This window comes from Nyctereutes procyonoides, unplaced genomic scaffold (assembly GCF_905146905.1).
Source record: "Nyctereutes procyonoides isolate TBG_1078 unplaced genomic scaffold, NYPRO_anot_genome, whole genome shotgun sequence".
In the NCBI taxonomy this organism is placed as follows: Eukaryota; Metazoa; Chordata; class Mammalia; order Carnivora; family Canidae; genus Nyctereutes; species Nyctereutes procyonoides.
This window is the reverse complement of record NW_026575128.1, coordinates 6,017,721-6,034,479: the sequence shown is the minus strand read 5'-3', so window position 1 is coordinate 6,034,479 and position 16,759 is coordinate 6,017,721. Positions and strand designations below refer to the sequence as shown.

The following is a 16,759-nucleotide window of genomic DNA, read 5'->3' as shown; positions in this document are numbered from 1 at the left end:
TGGTGTTATGGGCAAGGACTTTGACTTCCAGGGTGGTGAAGCGCAGGGGTCAAGGGTCGTGAATCACAGGCTCTGCTCTGCTCTGCCTTCTGTGTTCACCACTGGGCAAAAAGAAATGACCAGAAAGCCCAGCCAGGATGGGACTGGCCCCGGATGGGCCCTAAACTTCAGGTCTTGCCAGCTCTCTGCCCTTGGCTGTGAGCAGGAGCCTTGAAAGGTCCTAAAGTTACTTTCTCTTGCCCTTTCTCGAGGGGACTGTGGATGTATTATGAAATCACACACGGAGGCAGAGGTCTTTACACTCCTCCTGATGACCTGGGGGTGGGGTTCTAGGGAGAACGTGCCTTCCAGGGGGAGCAGAGATTTGGACTCTATCAGTAATAGCTTTGTGCGCCCAAGAGCGCCGCTCCTCCACCCAGGGCCTGCCTCAGAGCAGCTGCTGCCTGCTAGGGGCCCCGCCCAGGTATGTGCCTCTCCCACCTCTTCCCCTGCAGCTCGAAGCTTGCCAGCCAGGAGACAGACCAAGAAAGACTGTGCCAAAGGTGGGTAGGAGCCTTAGGGCCTAGGGCCACGAGAGGGAGGAGAGGCGGCCAGACTGGAATTTAAGTGACTAGGCCAGGACGAGCGCGTGGGGGAGCTGGGCCCCCGCACTGGCCTGAGACCCTGGGATCTTCCTCCCAGGGCTGGGGGCCGGACCTGCTGGGCCGGGCCACCCCTCCCACACCCACTCCAGCACCTGGGGCCGACCTATCGGCTGGCGTCTCCGCCTCCTTCGCTTCTGGGCCTTGCAGCTCGTCCCAGCCCACCCGGGCCAGTGCTCGGCCGCCCGCCGGACAGCGCCGAGCTCCCAGCCCGGCCCCGGAGGAGGCCCGGAGCTATGGGTATGTGCAGAGGGCCTGGCGTGGAGGGAAGGGCAACAGGGCCTGCGCCCCCCCCGCCCGCCCGTCCTTTACGCGGAGCCCGGGACTCGCGCCTAGGCCGGGGTGCCCAGACCCGCCCTCCGCCCGCAGACGTGCTGGTGCTGGCCGGATACCGCGCGCAGAAGGAGGGCGAGCTGAGCGTGGCGCCCGGGGACGTGGTGCGGCAGGTGTGCGAGGGGCCCGCCCCGGGCTGGCTGCGCGGACAGCTGGGGGGGTCGCTGGGGTCTCTTCCCCGAGCGCTCGGTGCAGGGGAGGCCGGGCCCCCAGGTCGCGGGGGGGAGGGTGTCTGCGCGCCCCCAGGAGCTGAGAGCCGGCCCGCCCGGGTCGCCGCCGCCTGCGCTCATTCGCAGGAGATCCCGGAGTCTCTGCGCGGCGCGGGAGAGGCGCCGAGCCCGCGCTGTGCGCGCCGCCGAGGTGAGCGCGGGGCCGGGCGGGCGGGGAGGGCGGCTGCGGAGCATGCGCGGCTCTGGGCGGGGTGGGGGCGGGGCTGGGGGCGGGGCCGCGGCGTCCCCGCGGCCTCTGATTGGCTCTCGGGTACAATGCTCCGCCTCGGGGCGGGGCCTGTCCCGCCCCGCCCCTCGCCCAGCTCGGCGGCCCCTCTCTCCCGTCCGAGCGCAGGTCGCCCCACCAAGCCTCGGGGCCCCCAACGATGGTGCAAGGTGAGCTTCAGCTACAGCCCGGAGCAGGCGGACGAGCTGCAGCTGCAAGCTGGGGAGATTGTGGAAGTGATAAAGGAGGTGAGGGGACAAAGTGATGAATGAGGCTTGGGGCAGAGATGCTGGAGCCCGTCCCCGCTTGAGGGTGTGCGGAGAGAGGGGCGTCGGCGGTGGTGGGGGGCGCAGGGATGGGAAGTTGAGGGGGCAAGGGGGAGGGCGGCCATCGGGCCGAAGCGGGGCAGAAGCGGGGGAAGGCTTCCCGAGAGACCCTTGGGGCAGAACCAGATGGCCCTGCGTCCTCCTCCTCCCCAGATTGAGGACGGCTGGTGGCTGGGGAAGAAGAACGGGCAGCTGGGAGCCTTCCCATCCAACTTTGTGGAGTTGCTGGACAGTGGGCCCCCAAGTGAGACCTGCACCCTGTGACCCCGGGAACCCCTGTGACCTTCCCGGTGGCCTGAGCCTGCGATCCGCTCATCCCGACCCCGTGACCCCGTTGACCTCTCCCGTGATCTAAACTGAACTAGCCCGCCCCCCTAACCTCACTGTCCCCACCAGGCCTCGGGAGCCCGGACATGCCTGCAGTCAGCCCTGGACCCCAGCGGCCGCCCAAGGTAAACTGGGAAGGGGGGGCACGGGCCTGGTGGGTTCCCGTTGAAGGGCGGGTGGAGGCTCAGCTTGTTCCTCCGCCCCCCCCCCGCCCCCCCCAGCTGAGCAGTCTGACCTATGACAGCCCTCCAGACTACCTGCAGACAGGTGAGCACCCTGCTGGAGGGTTCCTCGGAACCCCCTCCTGCGCCTAGCCCACTGGGGGCAGGGGGACGCGCCACTGAGCGAATGGGGGAGGGGGTCCCCAACTGGCCTGGGGAGAGAGAGGCCTTGGCTTCAGCGGACCCGCCGGCCCTGCAGTCTCCCGCCCTGAGATCTACAGGGTCCTGTTTGACTACCAGCCTGAGGCCCCGGATGAGTTGGCGCTGCGGAGGGGGGACGAGGTGAAAGTCCTGAGGAAGGTACAAGGCCCGGGGCAGGGAGGTGGCCGGGGGCGGGGGGGCCCTGGGCTGCAGGAGCCCCAGCATCTGGCCCACCTCCCTGTGCTGTCTTGCTCCCCCAGACCACAGAGGACAAGGGCTGGTGGGAAGGAGAGTCTCACGGCCGAAGAGGCGTCTTCCCAGACAATTTTGTGCTCCCCCCACCCCCAGTGAGTATGGAGCTGGGGGCCGTGGTGCTCAGTGAGCAGGGAGGCCCCCCCCCCCCCCCCGTGAGCGTAGGCCTGGAGACGGGGGACCCCAGCTTCAGATTCTGATCACTTTCTTCTTCACAGATCAAGAAGCTGACCCCACGGAAAGTGGCGTCTCGGGAATCAGGTGGGTGCCCGGGGAGCCTGGGATGCGGGTGGGCGTGGGTGGGGGCCTGGGGGATGGCATCTTGCTCTCTGGGGCACCACCACTTTAGTTGCCCATAAACGCCCACAGCTCCCCAGTGGTGCAGGACCATAGGTCCCTCAGCGGGCACCTCTGCGAGCATTAAGGACACGGTAGGTACGTGTGGGTCCTCGGGTCAGTTCATGCGTGTTCCTATTGCTTTGTGTGGCTGAGAACGTGGCCATCCGCACGTTTAGACTTGTTTCATTTTCTAAGGAAGTTTGTGGATGGCGGTGTCTGTCTTTGACGTGGTGCTGTGTGTTCACGCGGCATATAACCGCGTCGGTGAAAACTTTAATATGATTTTAAAAGATGAATGAAACTTCCAGGGGAATGTTTCATTCATCTTTTAAAATCATATTTCACACATGCGAAAACTACATAAGTTCTCTGTAACTTATAACGGGGGGGGGCGCCTGGGTGGCTCAACGGTTGAGCGTCTGCCCTCAGCTCAGGGCGTGACCCCGGGGTCCTGGGTTCGAGTCCCCATCGGGCTCCCTGCATGGAGCCTGCTTCTCCCCCTGCCTGTGTCTCTGCCTCTCTCTGTGTGTCTCATGAATAAATAAATAAAATCCTTAAAACAAAACAGCTTAATAATGGACACGCGTGAACATTCATGACCTGTCACCAAACCCAAGAACTGCAGTATTGCTAATGGTTTACGTAATGATCCTTTTCTTTCCCATTCTGCTACCTACCCTCCCCCCCAAAAGGTAAAGGCTATGGGGAATTTTGTTTTTATGGTTCCCTTGAGTTGTTACATTTATTTACCTATGTGCCTAAATAATGTAGCAAATGATTTTTGCTTGTTTTTGAGCTTGATAAAAATGGTATCATGTATATAGGCTTTTGGGACTTGCTGTTTCCAATCAACATTATATTTCTTTTTTTTTAATTATATTTCTAAGATTAATCCATGTTGTATATAGATGTAAGCTCATTAGTTTTTCTCTGCTGTATGATATTCCTGGCAGGGAATTTACCACAGTTTATGTCTGTATCTGGTCTAATGATGTTAGACATTTTCATTGTTCCTAGTTCTTGGTTTTTGGTTTTGTTTTGTTTTGTTTTTTGGTTTTTGTTTTAAGATTTTATTTATTTATTCATGAGAGACAGAAAGAGAGAGGCAGAGACACAGGCAGAGGGAGAAGCAGGCTCCATGCAGGGAGCCCAATGTGGGATTTGATCCCGGGACTCCAGGATCACGCCCTAGGCCGAAGGCAGATGCCCAACCACTACCCAGGCGTCCCTGTTCCTAGTTTTTGTTACAAGAAATACGGCTGCCGTGAACATTCTTGTGCCTGTGTTCTGTGCACGTCAAATCATTTCTCTATCCTAGGAGTAGCATTCTAGATTATAGGGTATGTGAATGTTCAACTTTTATGAGATCTAGTCAGTTTGGTCTTCAAAGTGATCATACACTTTAACATTCCACCATCAGTGTATGAGATCCTATTATTTCAATCCTCTTCAATACTTGGTTTTATAGATTTTACTTTTTTGTGTTTAAGATTTTTAAAAAAAATTTATTCATGAGAGACACACAGACACAGGCAGAGGGAGGAATAGGCTCCATGCAGGGAGCCCGATGTGGGACTCGGTCTCAGGACCCCGGTGTCATGCCCTGAGCCCAGGGCAGACGCTCAACCGCTGAGCCACCCAGGCATCCCAGATTTTACTTTTTTTTTTAAATTTTTTTATTATTTATTTATGATAGTCACAGAGACAGAGAGAGAGAGAGAGAGAGGCAGAGACATAGGCAGAGGGAGAAGCAGGCTCCATGCACCGGGAGCCCGACATGGGATTCGATCCCGGGTCTCCAGGATCGCGCCCTGGGCCAAAGGCAGGTGCCGAACCGCTGCGCCACCCAGGGATCCCCTTACTTTTTTTTGTATGTGAATTCAGTAGGTACAAAGTAGGATCTCATTGTGGACTTCATTTGCATTTCTGTGGTTGGTTATAATTAGTTTGAATTCTTTATATATACTGAATACCAATCCTTTGGAGGTTATATGACTTACAAATGTTTTCTCTCATCGTGGCTTGTTGTCTTTTTGGTATAATGGTGTTCTGTGATGAACGGGAATTCTTTTTTTTTTTTAATTTTTTTTTTAACTTGGACTTTATTTTTAAGATTTTTTATTTATTCATGAGAGAGAGAGAGAGAGAGGCAGAGACACAGGCAGAGGGAGGAGCAGGCTCCATGCAGAGAGCCCGATGTGGGACCTGATCCCGGGACTCCAGGGTCACGCCCTGAGCCCAAGGCAGACGCTTAACCGCTGAGCCACCCAGGGATCCCATGAACGGGAATTCTTAATTTTAATGTAGACGTGTCAGTCTTTCATGGTTAGCAGGCTTTTCCTTGTCTAAAAAATCCTTCCTGCTCCAAGTTCAGAAAAAGTCATATTTTCTTTAAAACTTTTAAAGTGCCTTTATCTTTGTGGCATTAATTTTTTTAACATTGATTAATTATTTGAGAGAGAGAGTATAAAAGAGCAAGCATGAGTGAGGGGCAGAGACGGAGGGAGAGGGAGAAGCAGGTTCCCCACTGAGCAGGGAGCCCGATGCAGGGCTCGATCCCAGGACCCTGAGATCAAGACCTGCAGGCAGACACTTAACCGACTGAGCCACCCAGGACCCCCTGTGGCATTGATTTTTAGTGAATGACCAATTATACCTTTTCTATAGGGGCAATGAATTGTTCCAACACCGTGTATTACTTTCTGCTTGTGAGTTTTACACAACTTTTTAAAATTTTTCTAAGATTTATTTCTAGATACCTCAGATTTTTGTGTCATGTCTTTTCAAAAATAAGACAGAGGCACCTGGCTGGCTCCGTCGGTGGAACACATGACTCTTGATCTTGGGGTTGTGAGTTTGATCCCCGTGCTGGGTGTAAAGATTAAAACTAAAACCTTAAAAAAAATAACAATAGAAAAGTATGTATCCATTTGTTTATTTCAGGAATATAGAAGTGCATTGATTTTTGTATATTGATTTTATAGCCATTCATGGTGCTAAATTCTTTTTTTTTTAATTTTTTTCATGGTGCTAAATTCTATGTCTAATTATTTATCTATAGCTTTTTTTAAGATTTATTTATTTTATTTATTTTTTTAAGGTTTATTTATTCATTTATTTATGATAGACATAGAGAGAGAGAGAGAGGCAGAGACACAGGCAGAGGGAGAAGCAGGCTCCATGCAGGGAGCCTGATGCGGGACTCGATCCGGGGACTCCAGGATCGCGCCCTGGGCCAAAGGCAGGTGCCAAACCGCTGAGCCACCCAGGGATCCCCAGATTTATTTATTTTAGAAAGAGCATGAGCAGGAGGGGCAAAGGGAGAGGGACAGAGAATCTCAAGCAGAATCCATGCTGAGCGTGGAACCCAATGCAGGGCTCGATCTCACAATCTGAGCTGAAGCCAAGGGTCAGATGCTTAACCGACTGTATCACCCAGGCCCCTCTATCTGTAGATTCTTATTAAGTTTTCTACGAAGCCAGTCATGTTATCTGTGACTTACAATAATTTTTCTGTATCTTTTCCACTTTTTAACATCTTTTTATTTTATTTTTTCATTTTACTATAGTGGCTAGGGGCTCAACCCACTCTTGAATAGAAGTCGTGTTGAGCATCATTACCATGTTCAGTGGAATGTTCCCAACTTGTCTCCTTTAACAGTGATACTTAGATCTTTTCTTAGATGTTTTTTTTGTCAGGCTAAGAAAGTTTCTTTCTTTCTTTTTCTTCCTTCCTTTCTTTCTGATTTTATTTATTTATTTATGAGAGACACAGACAGAGGGAGAAGTAGGCTTCCTGTGGGGAGCTGGATGCGGGACTCGATCCCAGGACCCCGGGGTCACGCCCTGAGCCGAAGGCAGATGCTCAGCCACTGAGCCACCCGGGTGCCGCAGAAAGGTCCTTTCTATTTCTAGTTTATTTAGAATTTTTATTAAGAGTGTGTGCTGAGTTTTTTCAAATTGTTTATATGACTCTTTTGAAATTATTCTCTGGGTTTTCTCCTTTGATCTGTCAGTGTGATAAATGACATTTGTAGAAATTTCTAATATTAAGCCACCCCTGCATTTTTGGGATACATTCAAATTGGTCATGGTTTTATTATCTTTTTATGTGCCGTTGGAATATTTTCCCAGTTTTTCTTAAGATTTTTGCATTTAGGGATCCCTGGGTGGCGCAGTGGTTTGGCGCCTGCCTTTGGCCCAGGGCGCGATCCTGGAGACCCGGGATCGAATCCCATGTCGGGCTCCCGGTTCATGGAGCCTGCTTCTCCCTCTGCCTGTGTCTCTGCCTCTCTCTCTCTCTGTGACTATCATAAATAAATAAAAATTTAAAAAAAAGATTTTTGCATTTATTTCTACTGTCCTCATCTGATTTTGAACATTATACTGGCCCCGTACATGAGTTATGAGGTATATATTTAGTTTTTAAATTATCTGGTAGATCTTATATAAGATGGAAATCATTGTGGGGGTGCCCGACTGGCTCAGTCCGTAGAGTGTGTGACTCTGGATCTCAGGGTCGTGAGTTTGAGCCCCACACTGGGGGCAGAGTTTACTTGGGGAAAAAATAAAGAAGATGGGAATCATCTTTCCTTGAGAGTTGATAAAACTTGCCTGCGAATCCATCTTGCCCTGTTTTTTTCCCTTATGGGAAGATTTTAAACTATTTAATTTCTTTAATAGTTATGAGAATGTTTGAAATTCTTTTTCTTCTTGTTTTGTTTGGCTTAAATCAAGAGAAGTGTAATCTCTCACAGTTCTGGGGGCTAGAAATCCAAAATCAAGTTGTTGGCATAGCCATGTTTTCTGTGAAGAGTCTAGGAGAAGCATCTTTCCTTGTCCTTTAGCTTCTCTCTCTCTCTCTTTTTTTTTTTAAGATTTTATTCATGAGAGACAAAGAGAGAGGCAGAGACACAGGCAGAAGGAGAAGCAGGCTCCCTGCAGGGAGCCCCATGCAGGACTCGATCCCAGGATCCCAGGGTCACGCCCTGAGCTGAAGGCAAACCCCCTGTGCCCCCCCAGGTGCCCCTGTCCCTTAGCTTCTGGTAGTTCCTGGCAGTCCTCGGTTTAGGGACAGATCTACTGCTCTTCTCTGCCTGTCTTCACATTGTCTTCTGCACTGTGTGCCTCTGTCCATATTTTCCTTTTCTAGTAAGGTCACCGGGCATTGGTTTAGGGCCCTACTAGAGTGTGACCTCATCTTAACTTGATTCCATCCACAAAGACTCCTTTACAGCTGCTGTTCAAATGGCTTTACCTTGGAACTCGGAAGAGGAAATCTTGCACTTTGGGAGTCTTGCACAGACAGCCTTCTGTCTCCTGGTCCCTGGGTAATGATAGCTAGCCAAAAATCTGGCTAAAATTCTTGATCCCTGGGTGGCTCAGCAGTTTAGCACCTGCCTTTGGTCCATGCTGTGATCCTGGAGTCCCGGGATCGAGTCCCACGTTGGGCTCCCGGCGTGGAGCCTGCTTCTCCCTCTGCCTGTGTGTCTGCCTCTCTCTCTCTCTCTCTCTCTCTCTCTCTCTCTCTCTCTCTGCATCTCATGAAAAAATACATAAAATCTTTTTTTTTAATAAACAAAATCTTAAAAAAAATTCTTGAATCCATTTTATCTTCGTTTTTTATTTTATTTTATTTCATTTTTGCTTTATACTTACTTTTATGTTTTTTATTTTTTAATTATTTGCTTTTTAAAGTAATCTCTATGCCCAGTGTCGGGCTCGAACTTAACAACCCAGAGATCAAGAGTCCCACGCTCCACTGACTGAGTCAGCCAGGCACCTCTAATGAATTCTATTTGTGATTATCCATTTCTTCAATGTTTTCTGATTATTTATGTAAAGTTATTCATAACATTCTCTCATAATCTGTGTCTGTACTTAGTCTTTTTTTTATTTTTAGTAATTATTTGTCCTCTCTTTTTTCTTATTCAGTCTCATCAGAGTTAAAATATTCAAATACATACATACATATATATATATTTTTTTCTTTTTTAGAGAGAGGGAGGAAGGGAGAGAGAGAGAGAAGGGGCAGAGGGAGAGGGAGACAAAGAGTCCCCAGCAGGTGGCTCGCCCAGCATGGAGCTCCGCGCAGGGCTCAGTCTCATGACCCTGAGATCATGACCTGAGTTGAAATCAAGAATCAGTTAACCGACCGCGCCGTCCGGACGCCCCTGAAAAAACAAAACCTTTCCTATCTTACCTTCTGTTTTCAAGACTCATCCAATTTCTAGTATGTGTTGTGCTTCATTCCTTTTTGTTGCCCAATAATATTTCCATTGTGTGAACGAACCACGTGTTACTCATCTGTTTGCTGGTGGACACATTGTGTTGGTTTTACCTTTGTGGGCATAAACTCTCGTGTACAAGTTTTTGCGCTGACGTGTGTCCATGTCTCCTGGGTGTGTGCGTGGGAAGGGGTTTCTGGGTGCCGGACAGCTCCGTTAGCATGGGGAAGAGCCGTCACACTGTTTGTGCTGGTCCCATTTTCTCCTCCCACCAGTGATGCGTGACGGTTCTGCTTCTTCACATCCCCTCCAACATTTGTCACTTTTTTATTATAATCATCCTAGTCGGTGTGAAGCGGCAGCTCATCATGGTTCTGCTCCACTTTCTCGGACGCCTTAAATGTTGAGCGTCTTTTCTTATGTTTATTGACAATCTGTGTGTCTTCTTTCGGAGAAATGTCTATTTGGATTTTTTGCCTATTTTTTAAAGACTTCGGACTATTGATTTGTAGAGTTTCTCATATATCTTGGGAAAAGTCCCTCGGGGGGCATATACTTTTGCAGATATTTTCTACCATCCCATCCGTTGTCTTTTCAATTTCTTGTCCTTTAAGGCCCCCAGAGGTTTCCATCTCAAGGAGGTCCCATTTTTCTATTTTCTCTTCAGTTGCTTGTGCTTCTGGTGCCCTACCTATGAAACCAGGGCCAAGTCCAATGCTATAGCCCAGATCGAGTGACCTCCCTTCCACCGTGGCAGAGAAGCGCCAGTCTTTGCAGCCGGCCCCATGCTGCAGAGCATCTGTGTGGACCAGGCTGGCAGGGCAGGGGCGGGTGCAGGCCTGGGAGACGATGCCGTCAGCACTTCTCAGGTTACCTTCTGCCTTGGGTCAGCTTCCAGAGCACGGAAACGGTGGTTTGGTCCAGCTTTCTAGTTGCAGTGCCAGGTGAGGATTTGTCAACCACGTCATCGAGCCACAGTCACAGCCCCTGTCATCATCCGCTCTTCTTAGCGCCGCTTTCAGGGTTTCGGCTCCTTGTCTCTGTGCTTTCAGCCTGCCACTTCTCTGGCTTTTGGCTGTGCTTTACCTGCTACTTAACCTGTATCACATTTGATTTCTTTCTAGAATGCTGTTTTTCATCTGCAGTCATTCAGTTTTCTCCTCCACCCGGATTTGCCTGTTGATTCCCAACGGGCCCTGTGTTGTGGGCTCCTGTTGCAGGCTCGGGCCCCAATGCCACCCCGGGGGAGCTCACGCCTCATCCTCCAGGAAGGACTTGCTTCTGCTTCTGCCAGGAGCCAAAGGGTGCCGGCCACCAGACTCCACCGCAGGCCTCTAGAAGAAAGGGGTGTGCAGGGTGCAGGGCTCGCGCTGCTGCGCAGTTTCCACGCGTGGGGCCTGCGGGGGGCTAAGGGGGGTCGCCCCTCGTCATGGGCCTCAGTAGTGCAGTGCTGTCCTCTCACCGCCTCTCTGGCCTCCGTTCCTCCTTTCTGGTGGACCTCCTCCCGCCTCGAAGTTGGGTCCCAAGGAGGATGTACTTGCTCCCCCACCGGGCACCTGATCGGCCAGAGCACAGGAAGCCAAGGTTAAAGTTCCCTTCACTGAGCCTTGACCATACGCCCCTTAGTCCTCTGAGCACCTCACATGAGCAAAGTCACTCAGAACTCGCAGGAACCCCAGCAGGTCTCGCGGGTGAGATGCTGGGGCACAGGGAGGGGATGTCGTCGCACTGCTGCATGCGGGCAGCAGGACGTCGGAGCCTGGCGTGGCTGCAGGACCGACCTGGCCCGCGGTGCAGATGCACCAGCAGGTGCATTGAGTGAACAGAGTGGCCCTTCGTGTGCCCACAAATACGAATGTCACCCAGTGTGACTGTTCGCTCTGGTGTCACCTTCTCTGTGGCCTTCTGTGGCCCCATTTAAAGTGGACAGTCCCCTGCTTATTCTTCCTCAGCGACACCTGCTATATATTCTGGTTTTGCCTATGTCTGCTTCCCAGTAGACCCTGAGCTCACGGCGACTGTCGGGGGGGACGTGCCTGCAGGGGGGGAGCTGCTGCCATGGTCCACATGGTCCCGGTGGAGATGCTGGTGCCTCGCTCCAGTGCTTAGTGGCAGAGGGGGTGACAGGTGGCGGAAATCAGGCCCCGTCTGAAGGTGGAGCAGTCGGGTTACTGCAGGTTTGGATGTGCAGCACGAGGGAATGAAGGGGGTCACAGATGACTCATTTTGTCATCTGAGCAAGTGGGTAAGTGGCTGAGGTGGGGAACGCTGGTAAAGAGGCGTTGGGCGGGGGGGGGGGGTGAGAGCGCAGGTTTGGGTATGTTCTGTGTGTGAGGCCAGTTAGCTCCCCAGGTGGGAACAGAGGACAGAGATGAGGGTGTGGGAGTTGCTGGCGCACTGGTGCTAGTTAAACCCGTCACACGGGGTGAGATCTCTTAGGGAGTACCTGGGGTAGAGGAGACCTGGAAGTTCTAGGGCAGGTGACTGGCTTGGGGAAGGTTACTGGCGTGGTCTAGGGAAAAGAGGAGGGTCTGAACCCCGGAGGCAGCCACGGGCACTGAGCAGGGGACAGGTCGTAGAAAAGTGTGGGCAGGGGCACCAGCTGGCTTAGTCCAGAGGGCGTGCAACTCTAGATCTCAGGGTTGTGAGTTTGAGACACACGTGGGGCACAGAGATTACTTTTGAGAAGAAAAAAAAAAAAGGAAAGAAAAAAGTATGGATAAAAAAATCCTGGCAGGATTTGAAGCCATGTCCCCTTCAAAGCCTTCCCTGACAACGGTGTCCTGCTAGGTGTCCCCTACTCGCTCCCACAGTTCCTTAGGCCCACGCGGCCCAAGGGCGGTCGGCTTCCCCAGAGTTTGGAAGAGGCAGAGTCAAATTTTCATCTCCTGTCCCCAGTCCCCTCTGCAAGGACAGGGCCAGCAACTGTTAGACGGATGGATGCCACACTCCCTTCTCCCCTCCCAGCTAAGGAACCAAAAAAGATGATGGCCAAATCAGCCCTCCCTACAGTCAGGAAGCTGGTGACAGCCCCCAGTGGACCCAGTAAAGCCAAGTAAGGAGCTGGGGGAGGGGATGAGGAGGGGGGAAGGAGGAAGGCACGAGGGAAGTGCTGCTCCCCGGCCCCCACCTCCTGGTCTGATGGGGGTATATTCCAGGCCCTCTTGGACACCCGGCGGAGACAGTCAGAAGCGCCCCTCTCGAGACCCGGGTAGGTCTCCTTGCCTCCCTCCAGTGGGGCAAGGAATGGGGCACGGGGATAGGGTGGTTGTGCTGAAGGACAGAGGTGGGGAGAGACCCGGGGTCAGAGTAGCCTGGACCCCTGTGATTCTGCTCTCATAGGCTCCGGGGGCAGCTTCCTCAGCGGGGGTCTGGGCCACCCTGGTAGAAAAGGATCGAAACCCCATGCTCCTCGGCAGCGCTCTGCAGCTAGTCAGGTAGGGGGCCTGCCTGGTTCCTGGGGGATATGGATGGTGTACAGGGGTGAAGGCCCCCAGGTACCCATCCTTCGGCTGAGACCTCGCCCCCATCACCACAGGAGGAAGAGCAGAACAGCGTAGCAAAGGCCTCTCCTGTGAATAAAACCCCCACTCCAGACAAGACCCCCAGCCCAGAGAAGACTCTATCTCCGGATAAGGCCTCCACTCCAGAGGAAGCCCTGACTCCGGAGAAGGCCCCCATCTCAGAGGGATCCCTGACTCTAGAGTTCAAGGCCCCAGTCCCAGAGAACCCCACCCCAGAGGAGGGCCTGACCCTGGGCAAGGCCCCCAGCCCAGACAGTGTCATTTCTGGGGAGGAGGCCCCTGTCCCTGAAGTCCCACCGGAGGATGAAGTCCCTGGCCCAAAGACGGTCCCTCCTGGGGATGAGGCACCCACCCTAGGGAAGGTCTTGACCCCTGAGCAGGTGCTCTCTCAAGAGGCCTCCACCAGAGACATCACTCAGCTCCATCTCTTCTCTCCGGAGCAAGCCCTGCCACCGCCGTTCAAGTCTCTTGTGGCCAATGAAGCTCAGTCCCAAGAGGTCCACATGCCAGAGGAGCCCCATCTCCATCAGAGGGGCAGCTCCCCATTCCAGTCTGAGTCTGAGTGCGAGTCAGGGTCCCTGCCTGCCCTTGCGAAGGCGACAACCCCCCTGGAGGAGGCACCTGGGGAGCATGAGGGGACCCGGGAAGAGGCAGTACTCCCCAAAGAGGAGGTGTCCCCCAAAGAGGCAGCCCCTGCTCAAAAGAATCCTCAAGCTGTCAAGGCGACTCCAGACCCCCAGGAGGCTCCCGCCCTACTTTCCTTGTCTCCGCAAAATCTCACGGACAGCAAAAGTGACAGAGGCGACATAACGAGGCTCCAGGACGAGGTGGAGTCTTTGAGGAGGTCGCTGGAGCGGATGGGGGTGCAGCTGGAGTAAGTGGGGCGGGGCGGGGCGGCGGGGCGGGGGGCGGGGGGCGGGCTCGGCCTGCACTGCCCACCGCTTCCCCTCCGTCCGCAGGAGGAAGCTCGCCGACCTCTGGGAGGAGCTGAAGAGCGAGAAGGAGAAGCGCCTGTCGCTGGAGGTGGGTGGGGTGCGGCCCCCAGGGGCGGCGGGCTGCCCCCCCCCCACCCCGCCTGCCCTGACGCCCTCTCCCGACCAGGTGCAGATGCAGCGGGGGACTCAGGAGTCCGGGACGCGGGGCTCCATCCACGCGCAGACGCAGACGCACTGAGGGGGGGCCCGGGAGGGACTGCGGCGGGGCCTGGGGGCGAGTCGGGCTGCGGCCACCCACGTCCTCGCACACGACTCCGAGAAACGCAAGAAAGTAAACTGCGGTGTACGCGCCCGCCGCGCCCGCCTGGTCCGTGCGGGGGCGGGCGGGGCGGGCCAGAGGGGGCGGGCCCGGGGAAATGGTCGGCGGAGGGGGCGGGGCCCGGCGGCATGGGGGGGCGGGGGCGGGGCCTCCGCATTCCTGGCGGTCTCTCCCGGGCACATCTGGCCGACATGTGGCTCCCATTACGGTTCCCAGGGCCCGCGCGCCGCTATTTTTACCCACCGGATGGCGGGGGCGGGCGGGGGGCGTCTCCCTCCGACGTCTGCCGGGGCCGGGAGCCCGGAGCCCGGAATCCAGCTGTGCGCCCGAGGAGGTGGGCGGGCCTGCCCTCCCGCCCCGACCCCTCCCGCGGGCGCCCGCCTAGCCTAGCCCGGGCCGTCGTGCCTTAGCGTCGAGGTCAGGGCCCCGGGCCCGGGGCGCGCGCGCGTGACCCCGGAGCTCCGCGGGGAGCGGGCGGGCGGGTGAGGAATGCCTGTGGGGGGGCCTGCGAGTGACAGCTTGCTCTGTTTTCAGCGTGAGCGGGAGGAGGCCTGTGTGCGGAGGGGCTGGTGGGACGACGGGGGTCAGCCTGGTGCACGAGTCAGGGGGCATCTCCATCCGGGGCCCCTGCGCGGCAGGGGCCTGGGGCGCACGCACGCGGGGCAGAAGCAACAGAGGGACACTGAGTCACTGGAAATGCAGTTTTCATTGGTCCCTTCATCTCTTAACCGATCCCAGGAGGGGGGCTGGGGTCCCCGCGTCCGGGCCTTCCCCGCCGGTTTTCTGGCAGGACTGGGGAGCCCGGAAGGTGGGGGTCCAGACCCCGGAGCCCTGGGGTAGGGGGGAGGCGGTGGGGCGGGGCCGTCCCAATGGCCTGGGGCCGCTGTGAGTTGGCGCGCAGGGTGCAGTACGCAGAGCTCCTCGCAGCGGGAGCGGGCGGGTCAGTAATAGTGCATGCGCCCCAGGGTGCCGGTGGCCGTGGGGCCGGGCCCCAGGGTGCCGGAGCCCAGCAGGTCGGGCTGCCCGGTGCGCCAAATCTCCCGCAGGATCCGTTCGCGCTCCTCCAGGCGCTGCGCCCGCTCCAGCTCCTCCGCCGACGTGAAGACGTTGACGCTCAGGGGCCCGTCGGGCTCGGCGCTGAGCTCCGGGCCGGGCAGCGTGTCGTCGGGGCCCAGCCGCGTCACCGTGTCCTCGTCGTCGTCGTCGTCGTCGTCGTCGGGCTCCAGGGCGCTGCTGCGGGGGTCCCGGCGCGGAGCGGGGGCGCGGGCCCGCGCGCGGGGCGCACAGGAGATGCTGATGACCAGCAGGCACAGGGTGAGCAGCAGCCCGAAGCAGACTCCCAGCACGAAGTAGAGGCCGAAGCTCTCGGGGTTAGCTGCGGGCGGAGGGCGCGCGTCGGGGGGCGCCCCGGCGCCTGGGGGGTAGGCCCTTCGCCCAGGAGCCCGGGTTCTAAGGTGGGGGGGCGGGGGGAGGGCGGGACTCCTTACCTGCAAGACCCAGGTAGCCGCCAGCGGGGGGGGGGGGGGGGCGGGGATGGGGGCGGGAGGAGGGGATGGGGGCGGGGGGAGGGCGGGACTCCTTACCTGCAAGACCCAGGTAGCCGCCAGCGGGGGGGGGGGGGGGCGGGGATGGGGGCGGGAGGAGGGGATGGGGGCGGGGGGAGGGCGGGACTCCTTACCTGCAAGACCCAGGTAGCCGCCAGCGGGGGGGGGGGGGCGGGGAGGAGGAGAGGGGATGGGGGCGGGGGGAGGGCGGGACTCCTTACCTGCAAGACCCCAGGTAGCCGCCAGCGGGGGGGGGGGCGGGGAGGGGGAGAGAGGAGGAGGGGATGGGGGCGGGGGGAGGAGGGGAGGGAGGGGCCCAGGCCCCGGGCCCGCCCTCACCGCGGATGTGCGCGTAGGCCGCCAGGCTGTTGCTGAGCAACTCCATGTCCCTCCGTGGGGCGTCCATGCCGCTCTGGGGGCGGAGGGGCAGCCCCCCGTCAGCCTGCGGGTCGCAAGGTCGGACCCCACCCCCAGCGCACGGCTCACCCCGACCCCGCTGCCTCCGGAGCAGCTGGCCCCGCTGCGCGCGCTGCACCCCGCAGACGGCGGCTCCCTAACGTCGTTACGGGCCCGGGCCCTGCCTGGGGGGCCTCCTCCCCGGCGCAGACGCCCCTCCACGTCGCGGGGCCCGGGGAGTGCGCCGCGGGAGGCTCCGCCGCGCGCCCGGGACGCCGCCGCGCCCCCCCGCCCCGCCCCGCCCCGCCGGGACCCACCGCCCGCAGGCCCCGGGCCCGCTCACCGTCGGCGCCCCGCTTCCCCGCTGCCGGCCCCGGCGCGTCCGGCGGCCGCATACACCCGGGCCCCGCCGCGCCCGCCCCGTCCGGTCCCCGCCGCCCCCTGCCCCGCTCGGCTCCCAGGCCGCGGCAGCGCGGGCCGGACGCGGGCCCAGGACCAGCCGCGGAAAGTTCCTCGGAGGAAAGGGGCGGGGCGGGGCGGGGCGGGGCGGCGGGCGGGAGGGGGAGGCGCGGAGGGAGGGGGCCGGGAGAGGAAGGGGAGCGGGGGGGGGGGGGGCGGCCTCGGCTCTCCCACAGGAAACCGCGGGGAGGCGGGGGCAGCGACCCGCCCCCAGCTCCTAATAACAAAATAATAATAATGCGGATGAAGTTCCGCTTCGGTGCCGGGCAGCGTGAGTGCGGGTGAGGGTGAGGGTGCGGGGTGAGGGTGAGGGTGAGGGTGCGCGTGCGGGTGAGGGTGC

The 16,759-nt window shown here is 57.3% G+C and overlaps 2 protein-coding genes across 8 annotated transcripts; one reads left to right on the top strand and one right to left on the bottom strand.

Moving 5' to 3' along the window:
- Positions 1-450: 450 nt before the first annotated feature.
- Positions 451-14,053, top strand: SH3D21 (SH3 domain containing 21). Of its 7 annotated transcripts, none has more exons than XM_055341612.1 (18): positions 451-542; positions 682-881; positions 1,011-1,087; positions 1,271-1,334; positions 1,539-1,657; positions 1,889-1,979; positions 2,132-2,187; positions 2,284-2,329; positions 2,483-2,583; positions 2,685-2,771; positions 2,895-2,937; positions 3,046-3,111; positions 12,141-12,297; positions 12,401-12,453; positions 12,585-12,679; positions 12,781-13,640; positions 13,726-13,789; positions 13,868-14,052. In XM_055341612.1, the coding sequence occupies exons 1-18, from the start codon at positions 466-468 to the stop codon at positions 13,937-13,939; spliced, it is 2,328 nt and encodes a 775-aa protein (XP_055197587.1). In that variant the 5' UTR covers positions 451-465; the 3' UTR covers positions 13,940-14,052. The 7 variants fall into 7 exon arrangements, with proteins under 7 accessions (XP_055197587.1, XP_055197586.1, XP_055197582.1 ...); XM_055341611.1 differs by having other exon boundaries at positions 978-1,087; XM_055341607.1 differs by having other exon boundaries at positions 1,011-1,334; positions 13,868-14,053.
- Positions 14,054-14,707: 654 nt separating this feature from the next.
- On the bottom strand, positions 14,708-16,486 carry EVA1B (eva-1 homolog B). Its single transcript, XM_055341605.1, has 3 exons — positions 16,304-16,486; positions 15,904-15,976; positions 14,708-15,395 (listed from the first exon to the last, which is right to left on the bottom strand). Exons 2-3 carry the CDS (start codon positions 15,968-15,970, stop codon positions 14,962-14,964), a joined length of 501 nt encoding a protein of 166 aa, XP_055197580.1. The 5' UTR covers positions 15,971-15,976; positions 16,304-16,486; the 3' UTR covers positions 14,708-14,961.
- Positions 16,487-16,759: the final 273 nt, after the last annotated feature.